This window comes from Buceros rhinoceros, unplaced genomic scaffold (genome assembly GCF_000710305.1).
Source record: "Buceros rhinoceros silvestris isolate BGI_N320 unplaced genomic scaffold, ASM71030v1 scaffold2148, whole genome shotgun sequence".
Lineage (NCBI taxonomy): Eukaryota > Metazoa > Chordata > Aves > Bucerotiformes > Bucerotidae > Buceros > Buceros rhinoceros.
This window is the reverse complement of record NW_010427282.1, coordinates 65,801-78,567: the sequence shown is the minus strand read 5'-3', so window position 1 is coordinate 78,567 and position 12,767 is coordinate 65,801. Positions and strand designations below refer to the sequence as shown.

At 41.5% G+C, this 12,767-nt stretch overlaps 1 protein-coding gene across 2 annotated transcripts in view; it reads left to right on the top strand.

Moving 5' to 3' along the window:
• CELF2 (CUGBP, Elav-like family member 2) overlaps positions 1 to 12,767 on the top strand; it is a 130,227-nt gene that overhangs the window by 53,034 nt on the left and 64,426 nt on the right. For both annotated transcript variants that reach the window (XM_010141814.1, XM_010141815.1), the window contains exons 3-4: positions 3,827 to 3,875; positions 12,289 to 12,423. In XM_010141814.1, the coding sequence (XP_010140116.1) occupies positions 3,827 to 3,875; positions 12,289 to 12,423 (184 nt within the window). The remainder of the gene's footprint in view (positions 1 to 3,826; positions 3,876 to 12,288; positions 12,424 to 12,767) is intronic.

Genomic DNA, 12,767 nt, shown 5'->3' with positions numbered 1-12,767 from the left:
TTCCTGCTGCTGCCCTCAACATAGCCAGCAGCCAGATTCTCATTGATTTCAGGGGGATTTTCAGGGTTGCATGTTTGACAACGGTTTCTTTCTGCTTTTGGTTCCCATGGACCACATCGGCACCCCTGCTTGGGATGCGCCCAAGGAGGAGCAGTGACGTGCTTGGCCTCGGGCTTTTTGTGGCCTCCATTGACAGAGCAGGCAATGGATAGACCTCGCTTTGCCGCCAGCGCTGCCTCAAGGCACCGCGCAACCTGGGGCAACAGGCATTTGCCTGCTCTCGTTTGTAAAAGAGTGGCATGGTGTGTTTTGAGACCTGTGATTAGAGAGCACGTATAGGAAGGGTCGGTTGTACTGTTACCGGCTGCACAACTGTATTGAGTAGAGATCTCTAAAATATTGCCAAGGAGAGGTTGTCCCTCACAGCCTGTACTCCAGCCTGGTGTTGATGTCCCCGGCACGGTACTTGCCGGGGGAAGCTGCCCACATTCAGAAACACCTTGCCTGAGAGCTGTGTTGCCCTGTTTTACTACATGGTCTGCGCACAGGATAATGTTAATGGCAATAAATTATTTACTGCCATTATTTTTCTTACACTTGCCTATTTATTAATTGCAACTGTGCATTCATAAATACTGTATTTTCATAAGGAAAGCTTTCTTCAAGCACAGAAGAAAATGCTTCCTGTTCTTCCGTGTGACAACATGACATACTGAGAAATCACTTACCTTGAGATCCGTAAGTGTATGGCTTTGTGATGTATAGCTACAATAACAGCTTTCTGATAAGACATGAAATCCTTCATTTCAGTAGATGACATGATTCTAGTGGGTGGCATCTAATTTGAAACAGGTTTATATCATCTATAATCTTTTGGAGGCCTCGGAAAGCGCAGCTATTTTATTATTTTATAGCCTGCAGTTATACAAGCAAGATATAAAACGCATAGATTATTTTCTCTTTTGCTCATTGTAGAGTGAAAGGATAGCACCTATTTAGCCTTTGTCTCTGCCCCTTTAATTTTCTTATTCACTGCACACTTCTTTGAGATTCGTACTTTTCTTTTTTACACCTACTTTTAAATATTTTATGGATAGAGAGCTTATAATATGTATTGTCACGGCAGTTGTCTCTAGAGGTCAGCAATGAGTTTAATAATGAGATGCGAACCAATGACTCTGTAAAACCCATTTCAGGTTATAAATGGCATGTTTTATTGAATCTAGTGTTAAAGGTTGTTAACGTATCAGTTGGTGATGGTCAGGGTTAAACAAGCTTCAACACGAGCCCTCTCATGTTGGGAAACTGTCAGTAACGTATTTTTCCACCTTCCTCTTCGCTGAAGCCATGTTTGTGTATCGTATCCATTTTGCCATGGGTGTTCTGTGGTTTAAACTCTCCTGATCGGAATCTTCTATTAGTTTTGCACTGATATAATTTTGTAAAGCAGAACAGCATCACTCCTGACTTCGGCTTGCAGGTGCGAAGAGAATTTGGACCGTGGGGGTTTTTGGCAGGAACCTTTGAAATCAAGTAAAACCCAGTTGAAGCATCTTCTTAAATCTTGCTCTGTGAACTAACAGATTACTGACCCAATGAACTGGGCTAATTACCTGTAACAGAAGAGGGTGGTTTCTGATGTGGTAACTGTGTTTGTCAGGTAACCCTGATCTTTCTGTAGTGACCTTGGGGCTGCAAAAATAACTTCTTCACATGAATTTGGTCTAAAGTTGGCTCCTCTGGTTCAGGCAGTTTGAAAAGTGAAAGGCTTTTAACATTGTTAGAACTGCCTTTATTCAGAATACCTCTGCTTGGGGGCATATAAATGCAGCCAGAAAGAGCAATAGATTCTCTGTCTATGAAAGCTCTGGATTTGGGTTGCATATTCCCAAATTTACAATACCCAATTTTCTTTCTTCTATTTTCTCACCACTCCATTGCTCCTCAGAGACGTCAATACCTGCAATGGGCCCACGGAGCAAGTTACGCCTTTTTTGTTCTTTCACATTTTGCCTGCTGAGGGGACATGCTGCATCACATTCCCGTGAATTTAAAGTCTCCTGCAGCGCCCAATGCATTGTTGATGCCAGGATAAATGTTAAACACTAGTTAAAGGAGATCAAGTACAATAGAAGATTTTTCTATAAATTAGATCGAATAAGAGTGGTGGCAGACAAGTGCTGGGCTATTAAAGTCCATTTGGGAAACAAATGATTCAAAGAGAACAGAATTGTTAAAATTGAAGCAAATTTATGCATCCCGATGACTACATCTACCTTGTGGCTTTGCCTTTTCCTTAGGGCACAGTGGGGAGTTTTGCAAGTTGTACAAGGACTGCATTGATTTGCAGGGCCAGGGAGCGTTCTGGACTTTGAACAAATCTTACAGAAACATTCACAGCAATATTTTACATTTTCTGAAGAATCTAGCAGCTGTGTCCCTGGAGGTTAAGTTACTCCACCAAAAGCAAGGCAGATTTGGTTTTCTGTGCTGCTTTGAAAGCACATTTAGCATGAGTGCATGGATGTTCTCTCCTGCTCAGCTGTTTTTGTTTCCCGAAGTTTGCCATAATAGTCTTTTATATAAAAAAAATGGAATTGCCTCTGACATTTTCAGGCAATACTCAGCTCTGCTGCACTGAAAAATGATACAAAAGCAGAAAGAGCATAGATTTTTCACCTGCTCACGTGAAATGGAGAGGAATTGCTGAGGAGAGAAAAGGCAGTGGCTCAGCTGCTGCCGGGAGGTTTGTGCAGTCAAAGCCCAGCAATCCTGCAGAGCCCTATGAAAGAAAAGTGGGGTGTTTTGCAAGCTTAAACTTCTCCTACGTTAAAACTCAATGTGAGGTCCATTCTGAAGGCTTTTGAGAAGCTGTAACAAAATTTCCCTGGATCCATCACAGTGGACGCGTGGCTGGCCATAACCCGTGTCCAGTGGAAAAGCCATGTGCTCTGAGCAGAGGGAGCTCAGCTGTAGGGTGTTGCTACTCCTGAAACAACACAAAACACTGTTCATAAAAATTTTCTTGGTGTTATCAACAGTTCAATGGGTGGGTGGGGGGAGCATAATTTAGTAATGAAAGCTGAGGACACACCGTACCGAGTGTGCCAGGGTAGGATGCCATGTGGTGTCCAGCACAGCATGCGACACACAGGGATTGGTTTCTTTCGCAGTAAGAGGGACATGAATGGAGGAAGAGGTTGAAAAGGAAAAAATAGTAGGAGTTTTTATGGAAACTAGAGCTGTGCCGAGTTCTGATGGAAGCTTTATGAATGAGTGTATAATGTATTCTAAAAAAAAAAAAAAAGATACTAAATAGTTATAGGAAGCATGAGTCTCTTCCTCTTCAGTCCTGAAAGAATCAGCACATGTTTTTTTAATTACAAGCAAAGTTCATTTGTCAAACTCAACTCCTCAGAGTATGTTTGAAATGCTTACTAGCTCTTAAATTACTTGAAAATTCCATCTCGGTTTTGGCAGTGGATGAGCTCAAGGAAAAAAAGTTAGTAAAACAGAAACCAAGCATGCCATAAACTAATAAGGGCTGTAACTTTAGAGGTCTTCTGAAACTGGATACAGCAAATTAAAGTTTTATATGAGTCCTGTGGGCCCAATGATCTACTTTTTTTAATCTTCCTGGTTATAAAATGCTCCTTTACCATTTTATTTTTTCTTAAAAGCTTATAATGTAGTGTTCTTCTGAATTTATATAATTTCAACATGTTTAATATTAATCGTGTATCTTTTTAGTCCTTCATTAAAAACATGATTCTTGATGTTTTATGACTATCCAACCTGCCTTACTCTTTTTCATTCTTGTTTTTAGATGCATCATCCTATTCAGATGAAACCTGCAGATAGTGAAAAGTCAAATGGTATGTATTTAATTTATTTTTACTTAATCGTGACTCTCTCTAAACTAAAGCAAACACAACATTGTGAGAATTTTTGTTTTACTACTTGTGTAGAGAAAATGATATGAGGTAGTTGCCCTGCACCTGACATGTTTGGGAAGATGTTGACCTGCTCTGAACTTCCGTTTATCCTCTGCTTTAAAGAAGGAAGGAAGTGTTCTGAAGAATGGTCTTCCTCGTATCTGCCGTGTGTCACAGCCTAGCTCACTACGTATGTCTTTGCCTTCTGTTCTTCTAGCAGCAAGGCGATGCAGGAGCACCTGATTTTAATAAGATGGAGATGAAATTTTAATGGTGAAAATGAAAAGAAACAAAAAACATTCCTGTGTTAACCAACCATGTAAGCAGCTGATGAGACTTAAACATTTGCCTGAATTTCCTGTTTACAGAGTGATGCTGTTCTGAACCTGAGCCAAATTTAGGTTTTAATCAGATGTTTGGTTCTGAACTGAGAAACCCACCTTGCATCTCTCTGTGTACTTATTCCTCTCAACGATTGTGAAACGAATGCTGTAAAGGCAGTAATATCCATTCAGAATCCTAGGGTACTGCCTCAGTGGATGTATATGACATGCAAAATAGACAGCGTGCTAAATCTATTAAACATGTCAGGTTTGTATATTCGAGGAAATAAGATAATCGGATGGTAACGCAGCGTGGCTGTGTGTGATTCTTTAAAAATATATACATGTGTATATTTTGCCCCTTGATTTGTTCCTGTAATTTTCTAAAATATATGTTAAAGATATCATCTGCCTTCTTAGATTGCAAGAGCTTCATTTTCCCATAAGGCCCACATAATCAGAGCTGGTTCCTCCAACAGGCATCTTTGCACCTCATTAATTAGTAATCAGGGCAGAAGCCGTGCACTTAGAGATCTACATACCTGCAAATGTAAATTATGATTGGGCTCTAAATCTCTCCACAAGGCTTTTTTAAGGCTCCTTTTTTTGCTAATTGTAGTGCATCCCATTTTCAGGCTTCTCCAAGGATTATAAAGTTTGGAAGGAAGTGAAAACTTCACATTATGCTAGGTTTCCTGTCATGACAACTTTCAGAACAAAACTGGCCACAAGCACTGGAAATTTGAGCTGTCATCCATCTGTAACGGGGTGGTGTTCTCCCTCTTGGACTGAGTTTTAGCAGTGGTTTGTTGCTGTCTTTGAATGCTCAGAGGAGAGGCCAAGGCTCCTACATGGACAGAAGGACCGAATTTTTCGGGTCCCATTGTGGTAAAGGAGAATTTTGCTGTTGGAATCCAAACTCCACTCCCTAGTATTTATTGTGCTTGCAGTGGGCACGGTTTTCCTTCAGGTACAGGAACAAGGGCCCTCTGTACTAAGTACAGCCTATATGAGTTCTTCTTTCAAAGACAAATTTCACCTCAAGTTCCTTGGCAGGTTAGAAAAATCAGAGGCAATGTGCCAAAACTGACTCCCAATTAGTTACTTGTTCATTGCCCGAAGTTTTTCTTCTTAAAGGAGGTTGAACATATTGGCAAAGTGCTATGGGGAATTGTGCAAATTCTGTCTTGCTCTGCAAGTAGCACCTGCTTGGAAAGCAGGGTAGCTGCTCACTGCTGCTGTTAGACTGGGGTTAGCTGCATGATACTCCTGTCTGCACTGTGGGAATACTCTCATTTTCTTGCGCTTATCCCTAGCACGAAAATCGTGAAGGATTGTCTTTTCTTTCTATTTTTTTTCCTTCCCTTTATATTTTGGGGAAAACACTTGGGTAGATCAGAGGTTGCAATTGTCAATTTAAATATCTTTTGAAATTTAGACTCCTGGAGGGGGTAGGTACTTCTGGTAGGTATGTTCTGGGAGTGGCAAACTCTCTTTTTTTAATGACTGGGGAAACAGGAGGCAAAGTAATACCATGGTGATGGTAACAATGGCACAACTCCTTGGAAAGACAGGACGTAGCTGTAGGATCTATAGGATCTGTAGGAGGGGGTGAGAGTTTGCAAGCAGCTTGGAGAGCCGAGAAGAGAAAGAACAGCAGCACGGGGGATGCGGATGCCTGCTTGGCACATGTTTCCCACATGCTTCGGCAGTCCATCTGAGGAGGTATATTATCTCTGCCAACAGCAAATTGTAAACTGTACCTCTTCAACCAGATTGGTAAATTCAAAGTGCAAAAGAAAGAAGGCATGCCAAGGCATCTTGGCTTTCACGACCCGTGATGTCTGAGCCTTTGAGGAATGCTTGAAACCCTTTGATTTCTGAGTACTGGGAGGATCCCACTACATTTTATGGGTAAAGTGGTGCTTCTCAAGTTTCAAAGAGGTTAAAGTAATTCTCTTGGTCAGAATTTCCAGATAGCTTGTGGAAAGATAGGTAGGAGCAGTTGAACTCTCATTACAATTCTTAGCTTGTACATGTTTGTGAAGGCTTGAGAGACCTGTTCAAGTTTCACAGGGAAGAGGGAGAGGTTCCCTCATTCATCACACAGAGGTTTTCAAAGAACAGCTTGATAAGACGTCCCCTCCCCATCTTGAGTCCCTTGGTAAAAAGTTCTAATAAGAAGCCAAGCCCGGGAGTACCAGGAGGAAATGCTCCTTCTTCTCCATCACTGTTCCTGTCTTTAGATGTACGTATCACTTCAGAAACCTGTCCCTTAGCAGGAAAGGCCAAGCTCACCTAGTGAAAACTGGGAGATGGGTATGGAAGAGGCTCCTCCTGCACACGTTTGACTAAGTGCCTGGGCACTTCTGCAGGATTAGGCCATTAGCAACGTGACAATCTGTTTTCTTCTGGATAGGAACTGGGAGGCTGATAGATCTATGCAATCATCGCATAGATGATTTCTTCTCTGTGTACAACAGCTCATGTGTCCAAGTCATCTCTCTGCTTGTGCAGATAAAGCAAAGCTTAATTTCTTCCACTAAGCTTTCAGCAGCTAGAGTTGATGGGGAAAGACCTGCCTTTAGAGCTAATTAATTTGTCCTCCCAGGAGGGTTCCGAAAAGGCTTTTATTGTTGAGAAATATAACAACCCTGAAAGATTTTCAGATGATGAATTTTGTAGTGAGTCCTGGTCTGATCACCCATTAGGTCTAGTCAGACCGCCTAATGCTAGGTAGTTATCTTAACTATTTACAAAGTTTGGTTAAGGATTAGCTGAAGGATTTGGTTAAAGGCTTCACCATTCTTAGATTCATCTCAGCTCACAGTATTTGTCTGTTTAAGGATATTTCCCCTTTTTCAAAGAAAGGAGGTTCCTGCACTCTCATGCCAAAAAGCACAGAAACGCATGCTTGACTCTAAGTTGTCTGTGGCCATTAACATGCTCCAATTTAGCAAATACTTAAATGTGTCTTGGATCAGGATTTGAAAACAGTCGATACTTTCAGGCACGTATCCTGTGGACAGTGTGCTCTTAAATGGATCAAATCATCACTTCAGAGAAAATCACAAAACTCCCCATTTAAAAAAAGTGGTGGGGGGGAGGAGCCATGTGATCTTGTAATTTATTTTTATTTATTTTATTAGTGAAAACTTGAACAAATAATTTTGAAATTCTAAGCAGCACAACTTTGCCAATTTGGAGGGAGTAATTAAATGCCATATGTTAGCACTAACACATAGAAAAGTTGATAATTAATGCAGGCAGCTCCGGATCCAGGTGTGACTTTGACAGATTGTGCGCAAGGGTTTTTCACAGGCTTACAAATGGGGATGAAAAGTCTGTTTTCCCCACTTCCCTTCTGGATGAAAAAAAATAAAAACAACTAAAAAAACCCCATTTATATATAATTAACTATTTCTTGATTTGCTCAAAAGAGAAGGCGGCTTCTGGATGGAAAACACACTCTTTAACTGACTGGACTCCTCAAAAATGTATAATAAAGGGTATAATTTTAATTTTTCAGGACAGGATTTTTAGCGTTTAGAAGAGAAAATTTTGTTGAATCTTCAGGGAGATTTCCCATGATTATTACAGGGTTTAGCTCTTTTGTAGTGTACAGAAAATAATCTCTACTCCTTTATTCTCCTGGGTTAGCACAAGCGATCTAATACAGACTGCAAGAAATACTCATTACTGAAGCAAATTGAGTAAAGCTAAAAAATTAGACCCTTCAGGATGTTATTCTGCAAGTTGGATGTAGTGCATCCAAGGCGGGAGGCTTGTTCTGAAAGAGCTCCCACCCGCCTCCCGCCAGCAGAGGCAGACTTCATCTCAGATAACCTTTGACGGCTGTCGTAGCTTTCTGGGTTCAAACACAATTCCTAGGCACCCGTGCTAGTGATTGCAGAGCTAGTCTTGATGGAGTTATGAAAACAACTTGCCTCATTTTAAAGTAGGTATCTGCGCCTCAGCACACAGAGTTCCTGCATTTGGGCAGAAGATTCCCACCACAAATGCAGCAGCTTAGCAGTGGTTGTGTCGCACTACCTGCCCTGGCAGCATAGCTAACCTGCATTTGTGATATATTTGGATGGATTAGAGATGAACCTCATAATCAGTTAATCAAGATACTATGTCGTTTCACACCCTCCTTCACATAGCTAGAACTTCAGGCCTTGTTCACTGTGACCTTCTAGATGCTGCTTCTCCATCAATGAAGGGTACTCAGCCACCCTACGCTACTAGCTGTTTATGGTGAGTTGTATCTACTTCATGCCCCCAGAGTGGTGCAAAACAGCCAGAAAGTACAACTAGGCGTATGAGAAAGCTTCAGAAATAATGATATCAAAAACTTGCCAAAAATTTTTCATTAATTTTCTGGATTTTGAATTATTGAAACCTACTCCTAATGTGTGAGAGAGAATCGTCAAGCAGCAGTGAAATGCTTATGAGATGTGTGCACACGGTGCTGACCCTTGTACCCTGTTCACCCCCAGCCTTCTCCTTTGCCTCTTCCCGTTGCTCGAAGCCCTCGCAGCTCCCAAGTTTTGTCCAGTCCCTCAGAGCTCATTTATTTCTCCTGTCCTTGCAGCTGGAGCTCAGGATATTTATGTGTTATCATAAATAACACGTATTTAGCAGTTAGTTGGAAAGTAACAGCCCTAACTACTATCAGTAGCAGGAGAGAGACTCCCATGAAACAAGCCATCCTGTCCTGTCCTGCTGGGAGAGGTGAGATCAGTCACTCTTTGGAGGAGCTGATCTCTTGGCATTGACATCAGCCAGTTGATAGCATTTTAGCAGAGAGTAGAACTGGACACCTAAACTGTGGATGACTAAAGTTTGGCAGCAGCAGGTAGCACCTTTCCCAATCTTGACACTTTGTTGGGTCGTGTAGTTTTAACCCTGGGCTCCTCGTTTTACAGTCTGTGGGAGCAACCCAACACACGCAAGCAAATCAGTGGGTTTACTGATCAAAAGGGGAGTTTGCTAACTTCGAAATGCATTTGACTCATACTTCCTGCAGTCCATTGTCTATTTGATTCTCAAACCATGCCTGCACAGCAGGTAATAATTCATTTCAGAAAGAAAGGAGAGAAGTGGCTGACCAAAAATGCAGAAACAAACACAGCCAGCCAGTCTTACGGAGGGGAAAAAGCATTCCTTTCTCTGCATGAGAATATATCATTAAAAACTCTTTTCAGCTTAATAGTATCAGATGTTCTATCAGATGGAGTGAAAACATGTCATTTTGATCCTGACAATTGCCCCTTTAAATGTTTTTTATGCTGGGCCCCTAGCCAAAAAAGAACAGCAATTTTCTTAAGCTTCAACACTGATCAGCACTGACTAATAGCACGGAATGCAGGGCACGTCATCATATTAATATGTTTCCTGTACTCCGAGCATTCTTCGTGAAATCTGCGGTTTTAAGATGTACAGTACACGGGAGCTGGATGTTTAATTTACTATAAAATCACCCTCAAGCTGAAAACCTGCAAATCATGTTAGTTAAATGGCATATTTATAGGTTTACTCACAAAACTGAAGGAGGCCGATGGGGAGCTTGTCGTCTGCTACTCTTTGGGAAATTAAAACAAAGCCTTCCTGCCTGCAACTCATCTTGTTTGAATCTCCATGTGAATCTCTTTGGTTTGAGTCTTTGTCCTCGCACCTACGCAGGACCCAAGGGACCTCCTTTGGGATGGCGTGGCAGACATTTGTCCAACTCAGCCAGCAGCAGCTATTTTGAGAGGGCTGAAATCTAGTCAACCTTAGGGTAGACCTGCACACTGTATTTCAAGCCTAGAATCAACCTGAATTTAAACTGGCTGGCACTAGCTGACGCTCAGGCAGAAGTTTAAAGGTTCAGAACACAGAACAGAATGCTTGGACCCATGCTTGGCACCCAGGCTCCCTGACCTTGGTTAGCGGGATGGAGTAATCCATACCTGGCAGCCGAGCCGAGTCCCTTGCCTCATACCCTTTCCTGCACCCTGGCCATGGTGTGTGGCTGTTGTCAAGGAGACAGGCTGAGGAGGGATATTCCTCAAAGAGATTACACAAGGCAACACAGGAATTTTAAGTAGCCAAGTTAGAGTCATCCTTTCACCAGCAAAGGTGGCTACCTAGACTCTCCTTGTGGCTGTAAGCAGGGTAATTCAGTTTCACCATCCTTAAATAATTATTAGCTGCATCAAGGCCAATTATATATTTTAAACTGGATGTAAAGTTTCATTCTAAGGCATAAATCTATACATATATAAATCCCAATTTTCAGTTCTTATTTGCAATCCCACATATTCAGCTACTGCTCTGTATGTAACTGGCTCATCCCATGCGTTCATCATTTGTTAACCCTTTCTGGAGGCTTAACCTGCATGTGGAATCTCTCTATAGAGTGTGAATGAAACGGTTGAGTCTTGAGGACTCTCTGCTGAGGAAAACTTCTACTGAGTGTTAAATTCATGTCAACTTTCTTGCAAGCTTGTAGAGCGAGAAGCTGACATTGTAGGGGCTGGTTCTCAAAACTGCTTGCTCGTGTAAAAGCTACAAATACTTTATGTCAGGCATTTCCAAGGAAAAAATCACTTCAAACACGTCTTGTGATCAAAACACAAACCTCTTCTGTTTATTGTTGAAATTGTTAAATGGCACTGAAAGTGTTGAAGTATAACTCAAATAAATCTTGTGAAATTCAACACAGTTTCTTTTTCCTCATCTGCATTTTATTCCATTTGACAAACTTGGACTAACAAGGAAGAGAGAGTTGGGGAGCAGGAGAAGAGTAGTTTTGTTTTGGTGGTGGTGGTTTATTTTTTGTTTGGTTTTTTTGTTGGGGTTTGTTTTTTTTTTTTTTTGAAGCCCAGAGATTAAAATACTTTGTAATAAAAATAATTTGCACAATAATAAAAACAAGTAAGTGCACTGCAGACTCTCTGGAATAAAACTTTCCTTCTCCCTTTGCTTCCCGGCGAACTCTGACAGGCTGCTCATTAGCAGTGAATTGGATTTACATGCCATTTCAGAAGAAGAAGAAAGCACTGGAGTATACACTGTATAATAAGCACTTAGATTTTTGGTTTAATGTAGATGGGAGGGTGAGTTAACATTTTCAAGTCTTTCCAGGGTGAATTAAGTTTTGATGACCTATTTAATTTTTGACAAGCGTCCACAGCTTTAGACCTGTGAGTTTGATTAGCAGGACTGTGTGCATCCTGCTGCAGCAGGCTCGCTTTTGCTGATTCGGGTGACAGTGCAGGTAGGAATTATTCTCCCAATAACCCAGATAAAGCACCTTCTTCATGGTTTTTTGCAAACTCAGCGTCATTACAAATCAAAAGGGTTTGACTCCGGGGAAGCATTATGCAGCCCCCTTGTTAAGCGATGCCCTGGCATATGCCTTGTGTCCTCCTGGAGGGAAGAGGGCTGTGGCAGTCTGAAAAAAAAACACCCAGGAAAATTTAATGCATTCTTTTTCTGAGCAGTTGTTACACATCTGCCTTTCCAACACCACGCATTAAGGTGGCTGAAATTGAAAGCTCAAATAGAAGCCATTCTCTCAAAACATTTCTCAGGAATATTTTTCATTAGCTCGTATCATTACACACACAATCCCTCCTTCACCCATCATGATTTCTTTCACACATGAGGGAGGTGAGGGAATTTATCTGAATTAAAATCTATGCAGAGATATCTTTAAAAGTCTCTCTAGCAGAGGATGCTTTTCTCTTAGAAGCCGTGATAGGGAGGCATATGCAGAATGACTAAGGCAGCCAATTAATATGTTATATAAACAGCAAGTACCACTAGAAAAAGGAGAGAGAGAAAGGAAAATGAGAGATTTGGGGTGGAGGAGGAAGGGGGGAAGGGAGGTTGTAAGTATAAAGTGTTTGCCTTAGGACTTGTCTTCAGTTACAGAGCCAGACTCACATGACTGGAGCTTGGTTTGATGTGGTAATGAAGCATTGATCACAGGAAAAAGATGAAATGGCCTTTGCTCATTCATTATTTTTATCTTCTAGCTGTGGAAGACAGAAAATTGTTCATAGGAATGGTTTCGAAGAAGTGTAATGAGAATGATATCAGGGTGATGTTTTCTCCGTTCGGCCAGATAGAAGAATGCCGAATCCTTCGGGGACCGGATGGGCTGAGCAGAGGTGAGTGTGCAGTCTGTAAAGTCTCTTTCCTTAAGTGCTAATTGGGAGCCAAGGTAGGCATAGCCGCTGTCTGCAGCTAGAGGTTACGCTGTGATACGTCCCACGTGATAAAGGTATCCACATGAACTTTTCACAGTGACTGGAATTATCACCTTTTATTTCCAATGTCAGAAAGGTCTCGGTGCCAACATACTAACTCGTGTTATCGCCCTGTTTGTCAGTGGAAAGGTTCCTTTGCACCCTGAGAAAACATCCTCAGTTTTCTGCTCTCACAAAATCAAAGATCCTTCCCTTTCTACTTTGTAGCATAAGGCCAAAAAAAAAAAAAAAAGGACTGTAAATGA